The following is a 24,890-nucleotide window of genomic DNA, read 5'->3' as shown; positions in this document are numbered from 1 at the left end:
CATCATCTATTGAAGTCTACGATCACCTTACTAAGTTGCCAAATTTGCGGACGAATAGCGGTGAGCTTTCTAAATTATGGGCGCCACTCGCCTGCTGTATTCTTGCATACAGCAGGAGGTGCGCGCCGCTGCAGTTCTGATAATGGCCGTTGCATCTAACGTTCCTAACGAAGTGATTTACCGCATGGCTTGGCACGACAGACCCCAGTCATGCAACACGTGAAAACACGTTATAGTACTAAGGCAGAGAAGACAGCTCTTCCTAAATAGGCGAATTGATATGCAGGTTGCACATATCATTTGTGTGTGTGTGTGTGCGTGTGTGTGCGCGTGTGCGCGTGTGCGCGTTTGCGCGTGCGTGTGCGTGCGTGTGCGTGTGTGTGTGTGTGTGTTTATGTTTATGTTTATGTTTATGGGGGTTTAACGTCCCAAAGCGACTCAGGCTATGAGAGACGCCGTAGTGAAGGGCTCCGGAAATTTCGACCACCTGAGGTTCTTTTACGTGCACTGACAACGCACAGCACACAGGCCTCTAGAATTTCGCCTCCATCGAAATTCGACCGCCGCGGCCGGGATCGAACCCGCGTGTGTGTGTGTGTGTGTGTGTGTGTGTGTGTGTGTGTGTGTGTGTGTGTGTGTGTGTGTGTGCGCGCGTGTGTGCGTGTGCGCGTGTGTGCGTGTGCGCGTGTGTGCGTGTGCGCGTGTGCGCGTGTGTGTGCGTGTGCGCGTGTGCGCGTGTGCGCGTGTGTGTGCGTGTGCGCGTGCGTGCGTGCGTGCGTGTGCGTGTGCGTGCGTGTGTGTGTGTGTGTGTGTGTGTGTTTATGTTTATGGGGGTTTAACGTCCCAAAGCAACTCAGGCTATGAGAGACGCCGTAGTGAAGGGCTCCGGAAATTTCGACCACCTGAGGTTCTTTTACGTGCACTGACAACGCACAGCACACAAGCCTCTAGAATTTCGCCTCCATCGAAATTCGACCGCCGCGGCCGGGATCGAACCCGCGTGTGTGTGTGTGTGTGTGTGTGTGTGTGTGTGTGTGTGTGTGTGTGTGTGTGTGTGTGTGTGTGTGTGTGTGTGTGTGTGTGTGTGTGTGTGTGTGTGTGTGTGCGCGTGTGTGTGCGTGTGCGCGCGCGTGTGTGTGTGTGTGTGTGTGTGTGTGTGTGTGTGTGTGTGTGTGTGTGTGTGTGTGTGTGTGTGTGTGTGTGTGTGTGTGTGTGTGTGTGTGTGTGTGTGTGTGTGTGTGTGTGTGTGTGTGTGTGTGTGTGTGTGTGTGTGCGCGCGGGTGTTTGTCGGTGCGCGTGTGCGTGCGCTCGTGATGGAGGGGGCTATTTTTTCGCCGATAAAGAAGTGCAATTCCAGCGCGGGAAAATGTTTCGACCTACACATGTCAGGAGGTGTACTTGCGTAAAAAAAATGAACACTTGCAAGTTGTTTATAGGCGCCTTGAATGTGTCCGGCATGCATTACATGTACAATCGCCCAATTTTTTAACCTGAACGCGCGAGCATCGACCGGCCAGTCGATAAGCGCCGTATAACGGAGCACAGCGGCGAAGTGTGCGAGAATACGCGCGTGCGCGCAATGCACAGTCCAATGCAGCTTCCCTCTGCCAGGCTGTTCCGGCAACCGGACCCCACCCCACCTGCTTTTTTGTCCGTTATCGCCTTTCCTTCTGTTTTCTGCACGCCACTGACAAAGGATTAGAAAAGGCAACGTGGTACCGCCTTCTTTTCTGTAGGAGAGGGAAGTGTGAATTGATAAGTGAAATAATCCGATCAGATGTCATTGCTATCGCGCTTCACAGTATATAAGGCCTTGCATCCGCTTTCTGGAGTGTTTGCTTCACGCAGCATCAACAATGCCTCCTCGGGTGCCAGAGGAAAAGAGAGTAGCTGCAGTACGCATGTCTTTGAGCGGCACATCCCAAAGACAGATCGCGATGGCTTTGGATTTAAATGTAGCGACAGTGAACAGGATAATTTGCGCGTTTAGAGACGAAGGGCGCATAGGTGATGCAGCAAGGAACTGCGTTCGGAAGACGACAGCAGAAGAGGATGCCGCCTTGGTTCTCGCCGCCGAGACTAATCCCTTCATGACGGCTGGCCAGGTTAGAGATGCGGTTGGCCTCGATGTCAGCGAAGAATTGGTGAGAAAACGGCTTTTGGAAGAAGGCCTGAAGAATCGAAGTGCTGCCCAAAAGCCGCTTCTTTCCGACACAGCGAAAGCAAAAAGACTGGATTTTGCACAGGCCCATCTGCACTGGACAGCAGATGACTGGCACAATGTCGTCTTTACCGACGAGTCCACATTCTGCACGCAGTGGGACCAAAAACGCCAAGTATACAGACCAGACCTAACGAGGTTCGTTTCTTCCTATTACGAATATTTAGTTAGTTTGTGCCTGTTTCTATTTTCACAAATCTATTCCTGTGAGCCTTTTCTTGTTATTGTTAATTTAAGATACGTTTGTGGTGTAAATTGCCGCAATTTTAAATTGACTTATTGTTCTCCTCTCTTGTAGGTATGACCCCCGATACGTCCACCAAGTGAGAGCCAGTGGACGCAAAAGCATCAACGTTTGGGGGATTGTAACCAAAGAGGGCCTTGGACCACTATACAGAATACAGGGCCGATTTTGTACCGCCTCCTACATTAATATCGTCGAACAGGTGCTCCTGCCTCATGTGCTCGACGGTCCTTTCAATGACGGCTGCTTCATCCTACAGCAGGACTTGTCCCCCGTGCACACGTCTCGCGCTGCCAAAGGCCGCCTGGAAGAACTCGGAATCATGACGATTGACTGGCCGCCACAAGGAGCGGACATGAATGTAATTGAAAACGTGTGGGGCCTAATGAAAAAGAACTTATCAAAAATGGGTCTTCACAACGTGAGCTGCGATGAACTGTGGCGCAAAGTTGAAGCCGAATGGGAGCTGTTGAAAATCGACCACGACCTCGTACCAGCGCTGTACGACTCTCTTCCGCGACGCATCGCAACGGTTGTTCAGTCTGGTGGAGCCTTCTCCAAATACTGAAGGGCAACAAGCGAGTTGCGACACCCGGGACCCCACAATTTCTCAAGCAGCTGGAATTACCAAAATCTCTAATACCCCTTGGTAACCAGTGCGAGCAAAGGTATCCTTATTGAGGCGTTGTTTTTCTTCTGGTTTCGCTCTCGAGAAAAGCAATAAATTTATTTCTGGTCAGACATAGGCAAGGCACGCTATTCTTTGCAACATCGAAGTTTCTAATCAGCAGGACTTCCAGCGGCAGATATCTTTTTGCCGCAGGAAATTGCCGCGTGAGCCGTAGGGAAAATAAAAATAAAAAGAAGTGCTGATTCTCACGTAGTGCAATCAGCCGGTGTATGTCGCATTCCATCGAGCCCAAGCGGTGCCACTTGACCCTTTATTTATAGCGTGATGGCAGCGTTCAGAAAAGAAAAGACGAAGACGATAACGGTGCTCGAAAGGGGGTGGGGTCCGGTTCCCGGAACAGCCTGGCAGAGGGCAGCTGCACTGGACTGGGCATTGTGCGCACGCGCGTATTCTCGCACACTTTTTTTTTTTATTCGAGAAGTGTGCCATGAGGCATAAGTTGAAAAAGGAAAGGGGGGGAAGGAATGCACGGGATTGAAAGTTAAAAGAAGGAGTGAAGAACCGTTGCGCTGAGGTAGTCGCAGAGGTTGTTAATGAAACGGTTGTCCATTGTCCACTTCACGAAGTCACTTTCGCGGTTCCACCGCAGGCCAACCTCCCTGAGGAGCCGTTTTCTGATAGCAGCCGTCGCTGGGCACGTCCACAACAAGTGCCGCACATCACATATGTCCGGTGCAGCGCCACAGTGAGGGCACCTGTCAGGTAGTGGCAGATCTTTGGCACGCCACCGATGACGGACAGATGGTGTCAGAGCCGCCCCTGCCCGAATCCGGCGCACGGATACCTCCTCCTGCCGAGTAAGACTACGGGGGAGAGGGTGCGAACACGGAGGAATTAGAGCGCGTGTTCGCTGGCGCAGAACTTCGGAATCGGAAACGTGGGACAGGAACGGATCTGGGGGAAGAGGGGAAGGTGGCGGATCGTCTAATGTATGAAGATGAGTCATAGCATCCGCTTGAATGTTATGTGGATCCTGGGCATGGCCGCGAATCCAGTGTATGCGCACAGGACATGGATACTTTGCGCAGAGCACATGAATAGATTGTGAAATCTGGAACGTTCGTCGAACAGCCTTCAGCTGTTTATGGGCGGCGCGGGAGTCGGTGTAAATGTGAACTGTGTTGAATGTTGGAACGAGCGGAAGGGAAGCAATGGCATTGTAAATGGCTTGAAGTTCCAATGCCAGGGGAGTGCACGTATCCGCAGTATACGTCGCGCGAGAGTTGAGATGCGGATGAGATGGACTATACACAGCAGTAACTCCCCTCTCTGCAGAATGAGATGCATCCGTGTATAATATGCACCCTTCAGGCAGATACGCTACTGATACCGACGGGGAAACAGTGGGGCGATTGTCAGTGAGCTGGCAATAGGACCACGGTGGAAGTGTCTTTAAACGATGAAGTTTGAGAGACTGTTTTCGAGCTCTATTTGCCACCCGTTGGTCGATGATCTCACTGAGTGTATTAAGTTGGGCGAACTCCTGTAGCACAGGTATGGGTGTTAAACGAGGCAGATATGTTATGACGCGCATAGCCTCACGATTGATAGCTTCAAGGGAGTCCCACTGTCTGCGGGTGAGACGTTGAAATTGAGCCTGATATACTATCCGTGGCTGAAGGATAGAGCGCACAAGCTGGCGGGCCGTATGAGCACGTGCGCCACCAGAGCGCATAGCTATGCGACGAATCAGACCTAGAGTAGCGTGAGCCGATTTACGGGTGGCTGTCAGCCACGGGGTGCCAGTCCCAGATGTATGGAGGAGAAGACCAAGAATGCGAACAGTTTCTACCTGAGGAATGAGAGAATTATGTACCGTAAAATTTAAAGGGGGAGCTTTCCGTAAGGCGGCTTTATTTCCAATTCGAATGAAACATGATTTAGTAGGAGAGAGTGTTAGACCCAAAGGTGGGAGGCGAGATGTCAATACATCCAGCGCGTGTTGAAGGACCGACTGATGAATAGACGCATCTGGATGACAGCACCACAAGGTGATATCATCGGCATATGCAAGCACGCGGATAGAAGGGATGGTCTCTAGGGCTCGAACCAGAGGAATTAAAGCCACATTAAATAATGTGGGGGCGAGAACGGAGCCCTGCGGCACTCCTCTATTGGAAGTGAAATTACCAAAGGGCTTTCCGTGGACACGCACGCTGAAGGTTCGATTTGCTAAAAAGGCGTGAATGGAGAGGAGGAACCGGTGAGGGAGACCAAGAGTTTGAAGGGAGGCAAGAATGGCAGAGTGAAGGATGTTATCATATGCCTTTGTTATGTCTGTAGCGATTACGGTTCGTACAAGGTGACTCTGTGGAGAGTGGTCAAGCACGTCAGCAGCCAAAGTAGCAAGGCCGTCCTCCGTTCCAATATGTGGGCGGAAACCAATTTGGGAATCTGGGTAACAATCATGGGATTCCAGCCACCATGATACGCGTGCGGCTAGAATGTTTTCATAAAGCTTGCAGATGGTAGGGGTAAGGGAAATTGGACGAAGGGCCGAGAGAGATACTGGAGGCTGACCTGACTTGGGGATTGGAACCACAATAGAATGCTTCCAGTCTCCCGGCATGATGCCAGAAAGCCACACTTCGTTAAAAGTATCAAGTAGGGTTTCCAAAGCCCTCCCTTCCAAGTTACGGAATAAGGAGTTAGGTATGCCGTCGTGCCCGGGAGTAGTAGTAGTTTTTAAACGGTCAATGGAGGCCAGCAGCTCTGCCATGGTGAGGTCAGAAGTAATCCCATCAGGGGGCTCTGTTAACGATAAGTCAGGTGGAGTCGTAGCGGTGCAGTCATGGTTTGGAAAAAATTGACGGGCCGCTTGTTGTGCAAATGTGTCCTCATCCACATTTAGCGCGAGGCGAATGCTCTCTGTGTAATCTGCAACCTGAGAAGGGCGCTCCATCGCGTGAAACACTCTCCAAAGATGTCGATTGCCCTGCGTAGAGGACAGGCGGGCACACCATGCAGCCCAGCGTTGCCTGCCTAGCCGCTTTGCATAGCGCCGCGCCCGTGCGGTAGCGCGGTGAAGAGTAGGAAGAGCCGAAGGGTCATCGGGGTGACGAGTAGCGTAAAGATCCGCCTGGCGACGAAGAGCCCACAGATTCAAGAGATGTATGTCCGGGTTTGGGTCATCTTCATTTACAGTAGTGGTAATAGTGTGAGTAGCGAGAACATCAGATAGAGTAGACAATGCTGAAGAGGGGTTGAATGTAGATAAATGATTGTCTGCGCGTACAGAATCCCATGATGTTATTCGTACAGTGCGGCGTATTTTCCGTAGACGCGTAGGCGTGAGGGAGATAAAAATAGGGCTGTGATCGCTACCCCAAGTATCAGAATCAACAGCCCAACGAGGGTTACCGGGGCCTAACCACCAAGTCAAATCAGGTGAATACGGGCCACCTCGTGGGCGGGTAGAAGTATTCGGGTGGTTTAAAAGTTGAAAGGAATGATCTGAAAAGCTCCCTTGGATGTGTGAACCCCTTGAGGAATCCGATGGGTAACCCCACGCAGTGTGTGCGCCGTTGAAGTCACCGCCAACTAGAATAGGGATACCCGAGTTGGTAGAACGTAGAAAACGAACCCATCCCAGATTGGGAGATGCGGAGCCAGGACGACTATAAAAAGAAACTAGAATAAGGGGTGTGCGTGCAGGTTTTACGAGAAGGGCGACAACCTCTTGACGTGTGTTGCACCACCGTGAAAGGTCGAGCGGTGTGTGCGGAACTGAACTGTGAATATAAATTGCAGATTTACCTGGGCTGAGGGAGGAGGCGGTGCAACGGCGATCAGGGATAGATGGTGAATGGTATGCGCAGAAACCTGAAAGGCGTGGGAGTGCATTATGCTCTTGCAGTAGGAACGCCCATGCCCTCAGCTTTCCGTCGCGAAGGCGGATGTTCACTTCAGAGGCCTTATTAGCGAAACCTCGACAGTTCCACTGCACCACCACCGATGATGATGCGCTATCCATGACGAGGCCGAAGAGCTTCCACGATGAGGGATGTCACCTGCTTCATCAGCGCTAATATCTTGTCCACTGTCGGGGTAGTCACGGCTTACAGGTGGTCGGCACCTGATTGTGGGCCAGTGCTTACCCTAGGTGATTCCTCTGATGATTGCTCCCGAGTTATGAGAATTCTTCGAGAGGATTGAGAACGACGCTGTTCCCGGCGCTGGGTGAGTTCGTCTAGTCGGCGGCGAGCCTCCGCGATTGCATTGTCTAAAGCTGTGTCTTCATCTGTAGTATCCACATGTGATAGATGCACTGGACGTTTGGGCGTACCATTTGATCCGGGAAGGTGAGCCGCTTGTGCATATGTACGCTGGCGAGGAGACGTATGGTGAGCAGCAGGCTCAGATAAAGGAAGTTCAGGGAAGTCGTTGTCGTCACATGCGAGAGCTGCAAAGCGATTACTTGTAGGGACATCCATTTTTGCAGGCGACTTGTGAAACTTCTTCGCTTGCTTCTTCTTTGGACAAGCGGGGGAGCGAATGTCATGGTCCGGCGATTTGCACAGGGCACAATGAGCTGTTGGTTCATTCATGTCGGCCACAGCTGCTGGATTAGGGCAGGTATTTTGCATATGTCCTTCTTTGTGGCAGTGATAGCAAAAAATACGACGAGGTCGGAAGGGCTGTGGTTTGACGATCGCACCGTAGTAGGTAAGGTACTTCGGGAGAGTCAACGGGCCTTGCAGGATGAGCAGGTATGAGCCCCGACGACCCATAGGCCGTGCTTGCAGTACAACATGAGTTGAGCAGCGAATATTTGCGCGCACCTCCTCGGGAGGGCTCGTGCTGTCGACATGATAAACCATGCAGCGGAGTGTGTCAGGACCAGATGCAAAATATATTTGCACCGGGACATGCTTGCTGTCATCCAGGGGGATCCGCGTAACTGCGCAAAGTTTCTGGGCGTCCATCAAGGATGACAAGTTTACCGTGATGGTGTTCGATGGGCGATGGACGACAAACCCGCAGTAGTTCGAAGAGCCAAGGGCATGGTCAATTGTGGCTTGAACATTCCGGGCAGGGATGGCAGTCATATCAAAGCGCAATGTAGGCTTGATGGTAACGCGGAACGAGTTCGCAGCAGGCGAAAGAGAGCCTTGACTCACGGGAGGCATCTGTGGAGGAGGCTCAGACGCTGGTGACGGCCCTTGGTGGGAATACTGAACTGGCGCGACGGGCACAGTTTCTTGAGGGAGTGCCACGGGCACGGAGGCGGTAGAGCAGTCCATGTCACAGGCCAAAGTCGTAGCATCGGAAGACGGCGCAGGCTGGAGGCCTAGAGGCGCTGACGATTGCGTGGACGTGGAGGCTGCGTCAGGTGGCAACACAGCGGGCATCCGCGTAGCCGTCGTCGACAACGCAGAATCCATGCAGACGCGTAGCGCGGCCTCGCTCGGCAGCGCCGAGCTAAGCCTAGCTTGCCCCTGAGGGTTCCGGTTGGGTTTTCTCACTTGAGAATGCGCCCGCCGTGCCGGGAATTTCTCCGTAGGGGCGTCGTCAGCATTCGGTCGCACGGAGGGCACTGTCCGACCCACGCCACACACGAGAAGACAGCGAAAAGCGAAAACACAGACCTAGAAGCAGACACGTATCCACCCACTAGGTCTTCGTCTTCTTCTCTCTCGCACACTTCGCCGCTATGTTCCGTTGTACGGCGCTTATCGACTGGCCGGTCGACGCTCGCGCGTTCAGGTTAAAAAATTGGGCGATTGTACATGCGTTTTTCGATCCCTTTTCACTTCCCTTCTGGCCTGTTCCACCTCTGACAGCACTTCGAAGTGTGAATCTCGGTTCACTTCCACGCGCCGACCAATTAAATATATTAACAAAAGCCTAGTGAAAGCCCATTCAAGAGATTGTTTCGTATTGAAATGACAACGCTGAAAGTCCATATTGGTTTTTAAACGCGAGTGTCACACGAAAATTCCGAGCACTTTTTTCGGTCCTCCACTGCGAACCGCTAAATGCTATAGGCCATATGGTCTTTGATTGTACACAAACACTACAAAGTTTTGCTCCAATAATAAGTGAGACGGTTCCTTTGTGCAAGGAAATTTGTAACTATATATTTCTTATTTATCTAACACAATATTAATCTGTGTTAAATCAGAATGTATAGAATATCATAGAACACCCTGTGCACATGGATTGCGCGGCAAGTCTCGGGCACGATGATGGATCCCGAAGAATAGCGTGCTCATTACAGGTCGGAGCACGTGAATATAATCGGAACAGAAAAAGGCGTAGTTTTCCGTCGCGATTCGGGTCTTAAAATTTCATTCGCTATAATGTTGGTGCAACGCATCTATACAGAAACGTTTTGCTTTAGCATAGTCATCGGAACAATTAAAACTTTGGAATCACTTCGCTATGAAACGCTAGCAAAAGGGGCTGAACGCTAGCAAGAACAATAAATGTTGAAGTTAGTCCTAGAAAAATGCCACGTTTAAGCGAACGCTGCATACGCAAGCTCCACGCCGATGTGACGTGCAGTTATATTTCTTCTTCATAGGTTCTATCTATCTTTCGGCACATGGAGAATCTTCTCAGACAAGTATCAGGTTACAAGTTGAAATTGATTTGTGTTCATCATCAGCCAAAATCCCCTAGTCCCTCCGAAACACACGAATAAATAACGTTACAAAACCAAAAACACAAATCGGGTCCGAGGCGTTCCCACTTACCCTGGGAACCACTATTTCACACACTGTCCCGCTGCTCTGGTGACACCACCGCACAGCTAGGCCTCACGCGCGGGTCCTCCAATTGCTGCAAGGATGAGTACTGCCGTCGCTGCCTTCATCGCCACCGGCCCCGGCGCCGCCTTCATCGCCACCGGCCCCGGCGCCGTCTCCACCAAGGTCGGGCGCGAACGTTCCCCTATCGCACCCGCGCAAGAGCGTCAGACTTGGTGACCTTACTGAACTCTCAGCACGGCGCCACCCGGAAGTAGCGCAGCCAGCACGCCGGCGGCGTCCACGCATGAAGTTCCCATCCGCTCCCGGCCCACGGGAGGTTAATGAACCGCGTAATCACCAGTGCTCATCCCTTCAGGCCCCGCAGACGACTCGCCACTATACATTGCCGCCACCCCATGCAGATGGCTTATAGCTGCCGCCCAACGTTGCTGCGCTTCTCGCTGTCTCGTCATCTGCTGACTGGCCGTACGCGAGGGGAAATATTCTTCTGTCCTACCGAAGCTGGCTCGCGGAAACGGTTCATTTCCGGTCATCAGCCTTGCTGCAGGAGTCGAGCGTAACGCTTGCCAAAAACAATTTTCTCGCAGGATCAAAACATACTGTTTCAATTTATGCTACAGCAAACTATTCAAACCAAACCATCCTATGGCTGTTTATATAAAGGCCTTGACCGTTGCCCACATTTAGTTTTTGGGCGGCAATGTGCCGTTGTCAAAGGTGTCGGCATACTTGGAATGAGAAAATAAAGAGCACATTGACCGGTATTCGCTTTACTACGGACAATGCTCAAAAATTATCAACGTCCTGAAAGATGTGTCTCAAAGTTAAGACTACGTTTGCTTTATAACTGCGAAAATTTTAAAATTTCTGCATATTTCGGCGGTCATACAGTTATATTGTATTGCATCGTTCACCACTTACGCTTATTTCGTGGCCTGAGAGGGCAAGTCCAGATGTCGCTATATGTCGAGGTTACCACATGTTGCGAGACAGAATATTATTGATAATTCACTGAAGGCCTTGAGTTCAGGGCAATTCTTTTTGTTTTCAGTGTGAAATATGCCAAAAAAAATTTTCGTTTCAAGGACCCTTTCTTTCTATCTGGCACTGACGGAACCAATACTTTGCTTCCAGTGAAACTTTATATACCAAGAAATTTCCGCGTCTCCTCCTTGCGCTCATCAGTGCATATGTTGGTGACAATTTTTGGTGCGCGTACTTTTCGCTGTCATATATTGACAGGAAATTCACGCTCTCTTTCATCTTAAGGCCGTCCGTTAATATTTTTTCTGGTATGATACATATAGCGAACGCAAAGGTCACAGTCTTTTTCACAGTGTAAATAAATATATACCAAAAGTGATTTCTGGAAGCTGATATGGTCAATATAATAAATATAATATAGAATCACCAAAAATTGCAGAAACATAACAAGATTTAATTAACAACGTTTCGGCTGGAAAAAGGCTGGTCCTCCAGCCGAAACGTCGTGAATTAAATCCTTTTATGTTTCTTCATTTTTTGGTGATTTTATATATATACACATCGCTTCGTTGAAGGAAACATTGTTATTTTACTCGACGTTTCAATCGGAGGACCGATCTTTTTCAAGAGTGACCATACAATGCATGGGCGCGTGTTTTGATAGCATGGGTCTTTACACACAGACGGCTTAGAAAGAAAAGAAATGAAGAAAAATAAAGAGAAGAAAAAAAAAGAGGGGGAGAGGGCGGCCGGGATAACGGGATTACCATGGCGAATAAGTAAGGCGCTGACGCCAAAAAATGCCTCCACAGGGCGCTTTTACATGCTTCCAAAAATGCACAAAGAAAACCATCCGGGGCGACCTATTGTTTCTGGTGTCGGCACATTGACAGAACCGATCTCCGATTACATCGATTCTCTCATCAAAAATATACCTCCGAAAAATCCATCTTACATACAAGATACTAACCACTTCCTGAGAGAATTATCCGATGTCACCTTCCCTCATGGCGCTTTCCTAGTTACCCTGGACGTGGTGTTACTTTACACTAACATCCCACATGACGACGGAATCCAGGCCATGGTCGGAGCCTATATAGAACACAGAATCCTAGACTCTCCCAGTCCAAGTGCGATCTAGACGCTTGCATATTTGGTACTTAAGCTTAACACTTTCAAATTCAATACCTCATATTATGTTCCGACGAGTGGTACGGCTATGGGCACAAAAATGGCATGAAATTACGCCAACATATTTATGAACAAAATAGAATCAGACTTCCCTTCCTCATATCCAACGGAACCGGCTTTTTACAAACGTTCTCTTGATGACATATTCATAATTTGGACAGAAACAGGAAGAACTAGTTCAGTTTATCACCTCAATCAGCAACATACATCCAAATATCTTTCACACACACGTAATCAACTAATGGCATTAACTTCCTTGATGTGCTTGTTCGTGTTGACCGGGCTGCATTAATCCTTAGCGTTTATAAAAAAACCCACAGACAGGCAACAGTATCTCAATTTCAACTGTTGCCACCCACGCCATTGCAAAACTTCAATTCTGTACTCACAGGCTATCCGATTCAAACGCATTTGCTCTCGATCAGATTTTCAAAAAAATGCTAAACACATGGGCAGAATTCTAAAGAAACAGCACTACCCGTCTTCTATCACAACGATGCAATTAAAAGGGCGGAAGGTACTAACCGTAATCACATCTCTGCGGAATCCCCGCCAATACAGCATCGCTCTAATCTAGTACTGACATTCACAGACAACCTCCCGAATATTAACAAAATCCTTAAAAAACACTTAAATATCATAGAACAAAGTGAGCGGCTCCCGAAAATTTTTCCAATGGTCCCCCAGGTAACATACAGAAGGCCAAAAAAATTTACAAAACCACCTTGTGCACTCAACGGTTAATAAACCGAGGCCGTTGGGTTGCACACCTTGCGGAAAGAACAGATGCCAAGTTTGCAAACACATGCAAACCACAGCACTGGCTAAAAGTACCTATTCAGATTTCAAACATGTTATCCGAGAGGACGTAAACTGCGATTCCAGTAATGTTGTTCACATGCTCGAATGTGGCGAATGTCAAATGCAATACATTGGTCAAACAGGCAATTCCTTCCGATTAAGATTTATAACCACCGCTCACATACTCAATCTCTCCTTGGCCTCCCACTTTCGAGACACCTCCGCGAAAAAGGCCACGAGTTTGGTAAACTTAAAGTAACGATATTGCAGAGTACCTTTAAAAACACTCGGGAGCGCGAAGAACGCGAATCATACTTTATTTTCATATTTAACACAGTGCAAAAGGGCATCAACGAAGACCATGGCACCCTATCGTCTCTTTCGATGGCAGAAACCAAAGAAAATCTCAACCCTAATAGACAAAGTACCACCACTCACTGAGTCGTCTGAGGTCATACCCCTGTTGCATGTCACTTTCGGCTAGTTGTTTCCATCTGCTGTTCAACTCATTCTTTGGTCCCGCGAGGGCCACATGTCCCCTTCTCTTTCTTCTTTTTTGTCATTATATATATTTTTTATTTTTTGAAATTTCTCTGTGCTATATTTCTTCTTTTTTGTATTCCTCTCAACAAGCCTTTCCATCTGGTCCTCCTATGGGAAGCTCATCTGGTTTTAGCGCCTCGCGTGTCACCATGTGGAGCCACTTCGGGCGGTCTTAACCTGTTCGGCCTCGGCCGGGCCATCTTTCGTAGTCGCACGTGGCCACAAATACGCGGCCAGAGAGATACAGACACCCACAATTGGCGGACGCATCCCTTCTTTTGTTAAGCCCCACCACGTTTCTTCTTTGCTTTCCCCTTTTTCTCTGCTTTTGTTTCTCTCTGTTTTCATTTTCCCTTTTTTCTTCTCGCAGTAGCCGCGTGCGCACCCAGCCCGGCCTCCCTCTTTCACCTCGTGTGTGCGTGTGTGTGTGTGTGTGTGTGTGTGTGTGCAGTGAGTTCACGGATACGCGAAACGCCATCTTTGCTCCCCTAATATGCCATCGGTGTCAGTTGTGTTCCGTTCTCCCGGCCGCCCCCTCCCCCTTTTTCTTTTCTTTATTTCTCTTTACTTTTCTTCATTTCTTTTCTTTTTAAGCCGTCTGTGTGTAAAGTCCCAAGCTATTAAAACACGCGCCCATGCATTGTATGGTCACTCTTGAAACAGGTCGGTCCGCCGATCCAAACGCCGAGTAAAATAAAAATGTTTCCTTAAACGAAGCGTATACTTCGATGTATATTATTTTAAGCAGTCAAGTACATCATGTTTTCGCCACAACACACACACACACACACACACACACACACACACACACACACACACACACACACACACACACACATATATATATATATATATATATATATATATATATATATATATATATATATATATATATAGAAAACAAAAAATAGAAAACATTCCCCTATGCACCTTGGTTTCGGTGACTGTTGGCTTCCTTAATATATATATATATATATATATATATATATATATATATATATATATATATATATATATATATATATATATATATATGAGAGCAATGCGCAATTAAGTACAAAAATTACGCTGTGGTCGCAAAAAGCATATATCTGTGTTTTTGTTTTACTTCTGCAGTCATGGCGAAAATGTATCATTAATATATCCCCACGTATTGGTTTTACTTCTTTGTATTCCTCGCTGGTTTTGGAAACCAGGCAGAAGTACGCAGAGGCAAAGAAGAAGCTGCGAGTCTGGTCAAAGAAATGGAGACTTTGAAAGCGCATCATGCAACTGAGTTGAAGGTGATTCTTTTGTTACGTTCTTTGCTTTAGTGCATTTATATGAGCACAGCGCTCTGCCTTCGCGTACCTTGCTGTTAGTCGTGCAAACAATATGCTCAAAAAATCCTTTTTTTTTTGTTCAAAAAGTTTCACAGGAGCCAGGGCATTCAAAAAGACGGCCTTAGAACAGGTAGCTACTTAAATGACAAATTCATAAGAAATGAAAAATTTAGTCTTGTTAGTTAGTATAAGATGGTAATAAATGTGCACTGTCATGGCCATCGGTTCGTGTGTGTTTGGTATGAGGATCCTATTTAAATAAACAAGCGCAAAAGAACGCGAATTAAGAAAAAAGAGGACGAACTCGGCACGGTTTCACAACCGAAAGTTTATTGAACGAGAGCACCACGTTTATAATCTCAACATGACGTGCACGCGGAAAAAGGGAAGTAAACATAAAAAACGACCTGACGGGTATTTACCGATAAGAACAAGCCAAAAAAAGTTATAGAAAGATTAGGCTTGGTTTATGGTGGTCCAACGTCACAAAGCGACTCAGGCTATGATAGACACCGTAGTGAAGGCCTCCGTAAATTTCGACCACGTGGGGTTCTTTAACATGCAATGACCTCGCACAGTACACGGGCCTCTAGAATTTCGCCTCCATCGAAATTCGACCGCCGCGGCCGGAATCGAACCCGTATCTTCCAGGCGCGCAGCCGAGCGCCGTACCCACTCAGCCACCGCGGCGGCTATATAGAAAGAATATTAATGTCCTACATTCATTTAATCAACTGCAAAACCACCGCCGGACTGATGTAGATATGAGATCATCTGTGAATTCCAGTCCATTTGTGGTTTTTATGGTATGCGCCCTCTTCCGCATGCGCATACTTAGAGAATATAAATTGTAGTACTGTTGTTCAATAACTTTCAGCTGCAAGACAGCGACATGTTTCTCCATTCCCTGTCTGTCCGCGTTTTTGGCGCTGGTTTATTTATCCTTGAGTTCTTTGAAACTAGCTCAGTTCCTCATCCTATTAACAGTCCTATCTCCATGTGTCTGAAACTGAGGACGCGAACTGCTTGCAAGAAATCAAATAAAGCCAAGCACTCCTACAAATTTACTGTAGCGAGGAAAACATTCCTGGTAAGCAGACCTCACGTCAGGTTTCTGTGCGAGCACATTGTTTGTTGCGTCTGTACCACAGCAACTATCAGTTCGAGGGCCAGTTACTACGCTTATTTGTTTGTTTGAGACGACAGCTGGAGTTAGGAAGCTGCTGAAGGTAGTTGTTTTGGGAACTTAGCGCCCAATTTGAATTCATTCATTAGTGCGCTTAAATAAGGTGTATGTTACTAAATTTTAAAGAGACCATTCCAAGGCAAAAAATCTAAAAAAATTATGAACTGCCGGTGTTAACATTACCGGATTTCCTTCCGAACTGACTTCGGGTTATCACGACAGTTCTTTTTTTCCCTTTTCCTCAAAGTCCTTTGCAGCTACCCGTACCGTCACTCTATTGCAAACGGTGATGACAAAGTACTTTTTGGACTTGGGGAGTTCCAATCGAGTGTTTAAAATAGTGTTCAATCCAGTTTGACTTGATTTGATAAATGCGCTGTTTCCTACCGGAATACTTCACCATATAAAAAACAGCCAAAGAATTCAATATTATTGAGAAAGAAAACATTGCCTGCAGTTCGTCGTGTGTTCGTCTATTTCCTCTTCAGGGAAATAAAAATATGTATTTATGATCTCACAAATTTAATTCACTTCAGAATTCAGAATATTCTGCTTTTTATGAAGTATTCTAGTCTAGGAAAGGCTTTTCTATTTTTGCCATACGTTTTGGCCACTAGAGAAATGCACTACGAACTGCATGCTATATAAATTGCAACCTTTCACATCGACGCTAGTACACCATTTTTCACAATGAAAGGTGGTTTATCATGACAATGCGGAAATCATGTTTGCTTATTTAGCGGAATTGCAATGTAGTCAATGCGGTTTAACCGGCCAGCTGCTTCTATAGAAGGCAGGCTTGTGTTTTTGAACACACTAAATGCGCAAACTTGAACCGACACAATGCAATGCTTGCACAGAGAATGTTTAGAACCTTGTAAACTTGCTATAAGGAACACAGGCATTTATTAAGTGGCGTTTGAAAGTTAGGGCGCGCAAAGAAAAATAATTGTGGCTCCAATCCACGCTGTGAAGCTGGTTGGACAGCGAAGCTGTAAAATGACACCCAGTTAGCCATTGCGACGTCACTTTAATATACATGCACGCGGCTCTACAAGGACTGAAACCAAAGACAAGTGAAATTTACTTATACTGCCCTTTATTACTTCACAACGATATTCACGAATGTTTTATTATCAGTATGATGTACACTGAGTTCTATACTGCGAGATATTATTTGCTAAGGTTAAATCAGTGCATGAACCATGAATGGTTGTTGCTTGAGTTGCATTGGTGAAAAGGTGTTCCCGTTGTTCACACGCACCTTATCATCCATAATGTGGTTTTGATGCTTGTTGTGTGGTTTTTCTTAATGAAAACGAGTACTAAGCTGCTTGTTGTATGCCTGATTTCAAAGGAGATTTATCCTTTATATATATTTTTTTATTTTTTATTTTTTACTCTTTATTTTTTATTTATAAATCTTCAATTATTCATTTCTTTCATTTCTGTTCTTTCTTAATTTTTTTACATCACCACTCCTTTACGATCAGTATGATATACGATTTCCAAGCTTTTGGGTACTTTTCCACTGGGAGTAGCATTCAACATTTAGCCTGGCGTATTTTGCTGACGACGCCGAAGACACGAAAATTTCCTTGGACGGTAGAGGTATACAGCTTCGCTGTAAAAATGGCTGCCTGTACGTAGCACTGTAATTAAATATGGGTAAAGTGGCAGGAATGACTGCATACATACATTTTTTGTGTTTCATGGCAATGCCATTCGAGTTCGGAGTGCCGTCACCGGTTGACTTCATATGCACTCTATTGCAGAAACTTGAGAAGTGTGTCCGGACAGTGCACCAAAAGAAGGAACGAGCGCTCTTGGAAAGCCACGTGCCTGCTTCAAAGGTATGAATGCACAGAGAGACACCTCGCCGCGTTGGAAAACAAAGCTTGGCTAAGCAAGAAGAGCTGTCACGCTTTGCACAATGCAGCGCCTCTCTCTTAAAACTTGTCACCTTGCTAAAAAAATTTCGGCTGCACATAAAGGAGCTGTGAAGGAGGCTCTAATAAAGTTGCGGCATGCCTGGGATATTGAAGCACGCCGCTTCACGAATAGTGTCCATCAAGTATTTTTTAAATGCGCTTTGTAGAAGCTGAGTTATCTGTAGTTAAAATTTGAATTTCAGCTTCTTCGAGCCTTTCCCTCTCCTCTCGTCACTTTTTGCACACTGGAAGCCAGGCTCTCCTTCGCCGACCCCCCTCTGGGAGCGGAGCTTCCCGACTCGCCGGAGCTAAGCGGTTTATTGGCCGCGGCCACAGTAGCTGCCTGACGTCTGCAAGAATCTAACCAATGGCCACATCTCACCATGTCTACGCAGATGCGGGGGACCGAGGAGGGAGCGAGCATGAAAAAGTCGCCAGGAAGGGCTCGCCAACTTTGACGCGTGATTGTGGGCCGTCTGCTGTGTGTAGAAGAGTATTATTTGGCTCTGGTTTCCATGACAACGCAGTGCAGTGATTAAGTGAGTTAATGTGCTCTCCTCGGAAGGCGTTTCAGAGCCCCTTTAAGTCTTCTTACGCGGAATAATGCGAAAGCATGGAATTTTCCAGAACGCGGGTGTACGCGTTATATTTACATTGTATTTTTCTGATTTAAAAATATTGATTTTTGTTTTATTATTTTATTTCATTTATTTTATTGCTGACGTCCAGGTGCTATCTCGACGTCCGTGGCTCTTGTGAGGCTGAAGTAATTTTCCCGTTTAATTAATTACCTATTTGCACAACATCGTCCAAAAATTTTCCCACAGCGACATCTCATCACCGACTATCCAACACAATCGAACTATTGCACATACATCTTTATATAACGACACAGTCAAGTGGAGAAACTTTTGCTGACGTAACAAAGCCAGCTAATGCTCTCGCATTAAAATTACCCTGGCACGTAAGCCTGCTTACGGGGGGGAATGAGAAAGCGTGGTATTTTCTAGATCGCGGGTTTTATCCAGGTCGCTAGTGCGTGATCTGTTTATTCGTTATCTTAAATTTTACTTTTGTTCTTTTTATTTTCATATATTTTAATTTTTCTTGACATTGGTTACGTTGTTTTTACTTCAGTTATTTTACTTTTCACCTGGAGGTACTATGTGGACGTTCGTGCCTATTGTGTCGTCCAAATTTAGTTAATTAACTGATTACAATTCGCCAACCATATGCTTCCTACAGAAAGATCTCATCACTCACTAACACAGCCAAAATTTTGCGCATTTATCTTCCCGGAACGACGTAACCGTGCGGAGAAAGTTTTGCTGTCACGAAACTCGGGAGAGAGCCATCTAATGTTTTCGCATTAATAAACCGCATAGGAGTGTACCATCGCTCTGGCGGTTTAGACCTCAGTTTAGGTGGACTTTTGATACCCTTTGTCACCATAAGACAAAACGTACAATCAACGAATGCGAACACACAGAAGACACCACAACTGCGCTGACGAGAAATATACACTTGAAAAGCTCTACAGCGAACGCAGTTGAAAGTGGCCCTGGAGACAAGGGAACTTGATAAAAGAAGGGAATCCTTTAACCTGTGCTCATTGTGGAGCTTTAGTGGAGCACATGGTAGTTTCTAAAGAGGAGGGTTTGCCGTTGCCACTTAGAGTGCAAGTGTTTGGACATGCTAGCCCCGCGGCTTTTTGAAGTCAGGAAGAACGCCTGGAGGAAGCCCCCTGTGGCGAGTGCTGAAGACCAGTGATCTGGCTTTACTCGAGGCCACCGCTGCGCAGGCCCAAGTGCTGCACGGGTCGATGGTAAATGAAAGTGCCCACCGGACTAGAACAGAGTTATCTCAAGACCGTCTATAGGAACGGTTTACACACTGTCAGGAGGGACAGATACCAAAGCGGGTTAACACGTTCCCAGTTGCGGACCACAGTTCGCTATCATCGCATTTTGGTCGTTCTCTCCTTCCGCCGTTCGTTTTCTATGAGCTACGATGCAGAGAAGCATGCAGAAGCAACACGTTCCGCAATTCACATTGAGCAATTATTTCATGCTGCACAAAAATTGTGTAGTTTATTTTGTTAGCCAGAGCATACGTGAACATAAACTTAAATGCAGGAAAAGAATAGAGCTTTCTAGGAGGCTACAGAGCATTGCACCCGCTCTCGCGTGTTGTCAGGTTTTCTGGATGCTGAATGTATCCCTCTCGTCGGCCGCATGTGCTCTTGCAGCTAGGCAATGTAGTCTAACTGGCTGCTTTTGCCGCTTGGCGATGGTTTAAGCTCCGCCTAAATGCCCCAAGTTCATTTCTATCAGCACTCGGTTTTCATGTGGTTTATAATTACGATCACTCCGTAACAACATTCAGTACATCTGGAAAGGATCTGCATGATTTGGCTCTGCGTCTCTTCCACTTTTGCTAGTACTTAATTTACGGAGCTGAAAAGCGAGGGCCGCGATTCTGCGCTGATGCGTCATTGCTGCACCGTCTCAACTCCCCATAACTTGATAAGACACCTACGCATCCGCCTTAAGGGTATGGCGCGAAGGCGTATATTTTGCTCTTTCAGTGGCCTGGCGCGCCCTTTCGTGTCACTTCGCAGGCACGGATGCTGCTCTGTCGGTGGCCATCATACGACGCTTAACCGACCCTTAAGAGTACAACGCGATGCCTTCACAAATCCCTCCAGCGCAATTACTCCTTCACTGTCGCCGAGGTCGCGCCTACATGCTCTTATATTCATTTTGTTTATTTATTTATTTAGTTATTTATTTTCTTATTTATTTATTTAGTTATTTATTTCCTTATTTATTTATTTAGTTATTTATTTCCTTATTTATTTATTTTCTTGTTTATTTGGAATACTGCCAATCTCTAGGGGAGACCTTAGCAGGTGGGCATTACATGTACCATAGCAGAAGATAACATTTCTAAAAGCGGCTGTGCAAAAGATACCTATAAACTAGACAATTCATAGCACAGAAAAAACTCAAAAGAACTTGACAGATTTGCACAAGTAACTAAAAGAAAAACATGCTCGTTCGAAAACATAAACATTAACATGGGCACAACACATCCTGTACTGCTTAAAATAGAAAAAAGTGCGGAAATATCTTTCTAACCACAACTCTAGTTTTAAAACGCGGCTTCTAGTGCGGTACAATAATTTGAAAATGAATCAGCATTAGTTATGGATGCGTCTAGACGCTTCCTTTCTCTTGTTACCAGCGGAAAGAAAGAATTTTTGAAACTGTCACTGCGATAAGGATATTAGGTTAGTGTATACGCGTGCTGGTTTCATAATGCACGTTTTTGTGACAGTGAAATCTACTTTGACGAATCGATCTTAAAAGTGTTATTTATGAGCTGATAAAGAAATTTTAGTCGCGCGCGCTTTGCCCTTATTGATAGTGTTTCAAATCCGGAGATTTCAGCTAGTTGTGTTGGTGAGTCGGTTTTTTTTTTATCTGTTGTGAATGAACCTCACTGCTTTACGCTGAATTCTTTCACGTCGTGAAATATTGGTTACAGAATGAGGAACCCAAACAGTGTTAGCATATTCTAGTGCAGGTATAACAAACGTTTTATAAGCTAAAAGTTTAGTTTATGTTGGCGCATGACGAAAACAAATTTAAGAAAAAACAGCTTTCGTAATGCAGTTCAAGTGATGTTGTCCTTGTGTTTGCCACATCTAAGATGATCGTTTGTTAATGTAACTCCGAAGTATTTGTGTTCATTGACTAAGGCCAGTGGAGTACCAGTCATTTTGTACAAGAAATTTGATGGCTGCTTTTTTCTACTTATTGCTATTGCTACAGATTTCACCTTGTTAATTGACATTTGCCAATTGCTACACCCGTCCGACAGATTTTGCAATGATTTGTTAAGTATGGCATGATCTTGATGGCTTCTGATTTCTCTGTAAATTATGCAATCGTCTGCAAAGAGTTTAATGTTACAGGTAATGTCAGTGGTAATCTCATTACTAAATATAAAAAACAGCAGTGGCCCAAGGACAGACCCTTGAGGAACTCCGGATGTGACCGGTACCGTTTCAGATTGAATGTTATTACACAAAACGAGTTGGGAACGTTGCCACAAGAAATCTTCAGTCCAAGCCAAAAGTTCCCCATCACCGAGGTAACCCCGTTGTTTTACGATTGGTTTGGAATGGCATACGCAGTCGAAGCCTTTAGCAAATTCGAGTAATATAAAGTCAGTTTGGCTTTTATTGTCAATACTCAAAGCTTGGTCATGCACAACTTCTGTTAATTGATTAACTGTTGATAAGCCGTGGCGAAATCCGTGCTGATATGGCGATAATAAGCTATTGCGCTCTAGAAACTTTGTTATGTGTTTTGAAATTATATGTTCTAATACTTTACGTGCTGTACTAGTGAGTGATATCGGCCTGAAGTTGGAAACCGAAAAAGAATTGCATGATTTACGGATCGGCAACACCTTGGCGATTTTCCAGTCGTCTGGTAGTGTGCAAGTGGCAAAGGAATTACGATAGATTAGACCTACATACCTGCAGCAGGGTCGGCATATCGTTTTATAAAGGCGTTTGGAATTTCATCTGGGTCGCATGCTTTTGTACTGTCCAGGCCGAGCAGAAGATTGAAAACACCAGCGTCGGTAATGTCAAGGGGACCAGTTTCCGAACCACTGCATAATTCTGCTCTGGGTATAACACAGTTATCTACAGTAAAAACTGAACGAAATCAATCATTATAAGCATTTGCTTTTTTAATCTTTTCTTCAACTGGCAAGTGTGAGGCATTATTTTTGGTTGTGCTAAAATGTTTCCTGAGCCGTCGCGGATTAATCTTGAGGAAATTAGGAAGTGTAACCTGAAAGTAGTGTTATTTGGCCATTTTTTCTTTTTGCTTAAGGTCTGAAGCAGCATGCGCCACTCTACTTGTTTCAAGTGCGGTTACTCCTTTGGATTTCATGTTCTGCCTGAGCCGTTTAACTCGTTGTTTTGCATGAATAACCTCACGTGTAATCCAAGGATTTTTCATTCGAGGGCGTTGTGTTAACAGCGGTACAAAACGAGATATACAGTGATCTACAGTGTTTTTAAACATATGCCAGAGAGCATTGATATCTGTATCTGTATTGCATGAAAGTGTGGAAAGAGAATGAAGTTCATGCTCGAGATAAGTGAGTATGCCAGCATCGTCAGCTATGCCAAAATTACGCACCGTTGTTAATTCAGTTCGAGGCGTGACAGTGATTCCCAGGGGTGGTACGCATATGGGAATATCATGGTAAGACATTCCTATGATGATGTCAGTCTCTGACTGGTGCAGCGGAAAATTATCGCTTAGAAATATAAGATCAAGTATTGTTTTCGGTGTATCTTGCGTGCGTGTTACACGTGATACAGTTTGGCGAAGGTTAAAGTTCAACATTAAATCGACGATCGTATAAGTTGCAGGGGATTAGAGGTGCATATTTGTCCAGTCCATCTCAGGTAGATTAAAATCACCCATGAGTACAACTCGAGTATTGGGATTGCGAATACGCCGCTCCTCTACCCCTAAAGCCACGTCGCGCTCCCAGTCACATGGCTCGACGCGCCGAGCATAGAACAGCAGGAGCTTGCCACATGCAGTGACTACTATGCAGCTATCACCGTGCCAAAATCTTTTACTCCTTGACATCTGGTGAGCCGCGTCTTAATCTTATTGGTTGATTGCTGTGTGACGTGATACCTTTCTCGACCAATCCGACCAAATGTCATGAATTTTATGCAGAACTGCCGCTGTAAAGCAATCGCGTTAATAAAAATCGCATGACCACACTTTGCGCAGGCTGCTGACTGCTGAGGACTGAAGAAGTCACGTTTGCGCTTTGCTGGTGTACAGAACACTCAATGCGTGACTGATTATATGACTGCTGCTGGCCCAGGAAACTGATGTCGATAAAGAAACCAGACACAGCTGCCAAATACCAACACTAACAACGCGATTTCTTGCAGGTGCTGATAACAGGCCGCTTAGTGAAGAATATTAGGACAAAGTAAGATTCGTGCAATGTCTTCTGAAACTGCAAATGTTCTCGGAAACGGCACAGAGTTGAAGGGTCCGAAGAGTAGCACACCGAGAAATTTGGCGTTTTGAATTGAGTAGAACTAGGCACGTGCAATGACTGAGTGCCTGACTTTGCGAAACTGAGAACTCCAGGACATAATCTTAGTAGGTGTCCGAAAGTAAGAAATGCTTAGCTGCTCCGCTGCTGTCAGTTCGGTTCTTCCGGAGCAGCCGAGGCTGAAGGCGGAGAATTAATGTTGGAATTGATGCACAAATATCAAAGATTGCAGTTTTGTGTAGTAAGAAAGTGGCGCTTTGTTTACTATATGCTCTCGGTAGTGTCCAAGTCGCAAAAGGGGAGTGTGTAGGATACCTTGGTTAAGCCTGCCAAGTAATCTGAACTGAAAACTACACTTTAGGAGGCGTCACAAGGCCTAAGGAAAGTTGGTTTTCTTCAAGAAAAGATTGCGTAATGGTCGTCCTGCTGTCAAAACTAATGCATGCAAAACACTCGAGAGACCGTTCCTTGTATAAGCTTACCACAGAAGAAATGTTTCGCTGACTCAGTTCATCAAATTCAGGCCATAGCAGCACGCTTTGTATGCGGAAACTATTCCAGACCTTAGAACCGTGTCCAGCTACTTAAGAAAGCTGATATTCACAGCTTACCACAACGTACAGGAGTTGCTAGACTTAAGTTTTTAGCTTTTTGTGACGGCCGTTTGAAGATAAGAAAAGGGGCGTACCTTAAAAATTCCTTTCACCGCTCGTCGACAAATAACGAGAAAGTACTGCACTGTCTCATACACCACGTTACTGCTGATAAGTATTCCTTGTTCCCATCAGCTGTTTCTTGCTGCAATAAACTGCCCTTTATTGTTGTGAACATCCACGCGCTCGCGTCTTTCATAGAACATGTAATTCCGTTTGAAATTGAATTGTTGCACCCTGATTCCGCTGTGGCGACGAACTGTTACTTTAAATTCATTTCGGCCAAGAATATCCTT

At 46.0% G+C, this 24,890-nt stretch overlaps 1 protein-coding gene across 1 annotated transcript in view; it reads left to right on the top strand.

The window, feature by feature from the left end:
- The window catches only part of LOC144132340 (uncharacterized), a 243,571-nt gene that overhangs the window by 65,392 nt on the left and 153,289 nt on the right, over nucleotides 1-24,890 (top strand). Inside the window, exons 5-6 of the mRNA XM_077664664.1 lie at nucleotides 14,585-14,671; nucleotides 17,672-17,749. Coding sequence (XP_077520790.1) covers nucleotides 14,585-14,671; nucleotides 17,672-17,749 — 165 coding nt within the window. The remainder of the gene's footprint in view (nucleotides 1-14,584; nucleotides 14,672-17,671; nucleotides 17,750-24,890) is intronic.

Source organism: Amblyomma americanum, chromosome 5 (genome assembly GCF_052857255.1).
Source record: "Amblyomma americanum isolate KBUSLIRL-KWMA chromosome 5, ASM5285725v1, whole genome shotgun sequence".
Lineage (NCBI taxonomy): Eukaryota > Metazoa > Arthropoda > Arachnida > Ixodida > Ixodidae > Amblyomma > Amblyomma americanum.
Note: the sequence above shows the minus strand (reverse complement) of the source record. Positions and strands in the feature narration are given on the sequence as shown.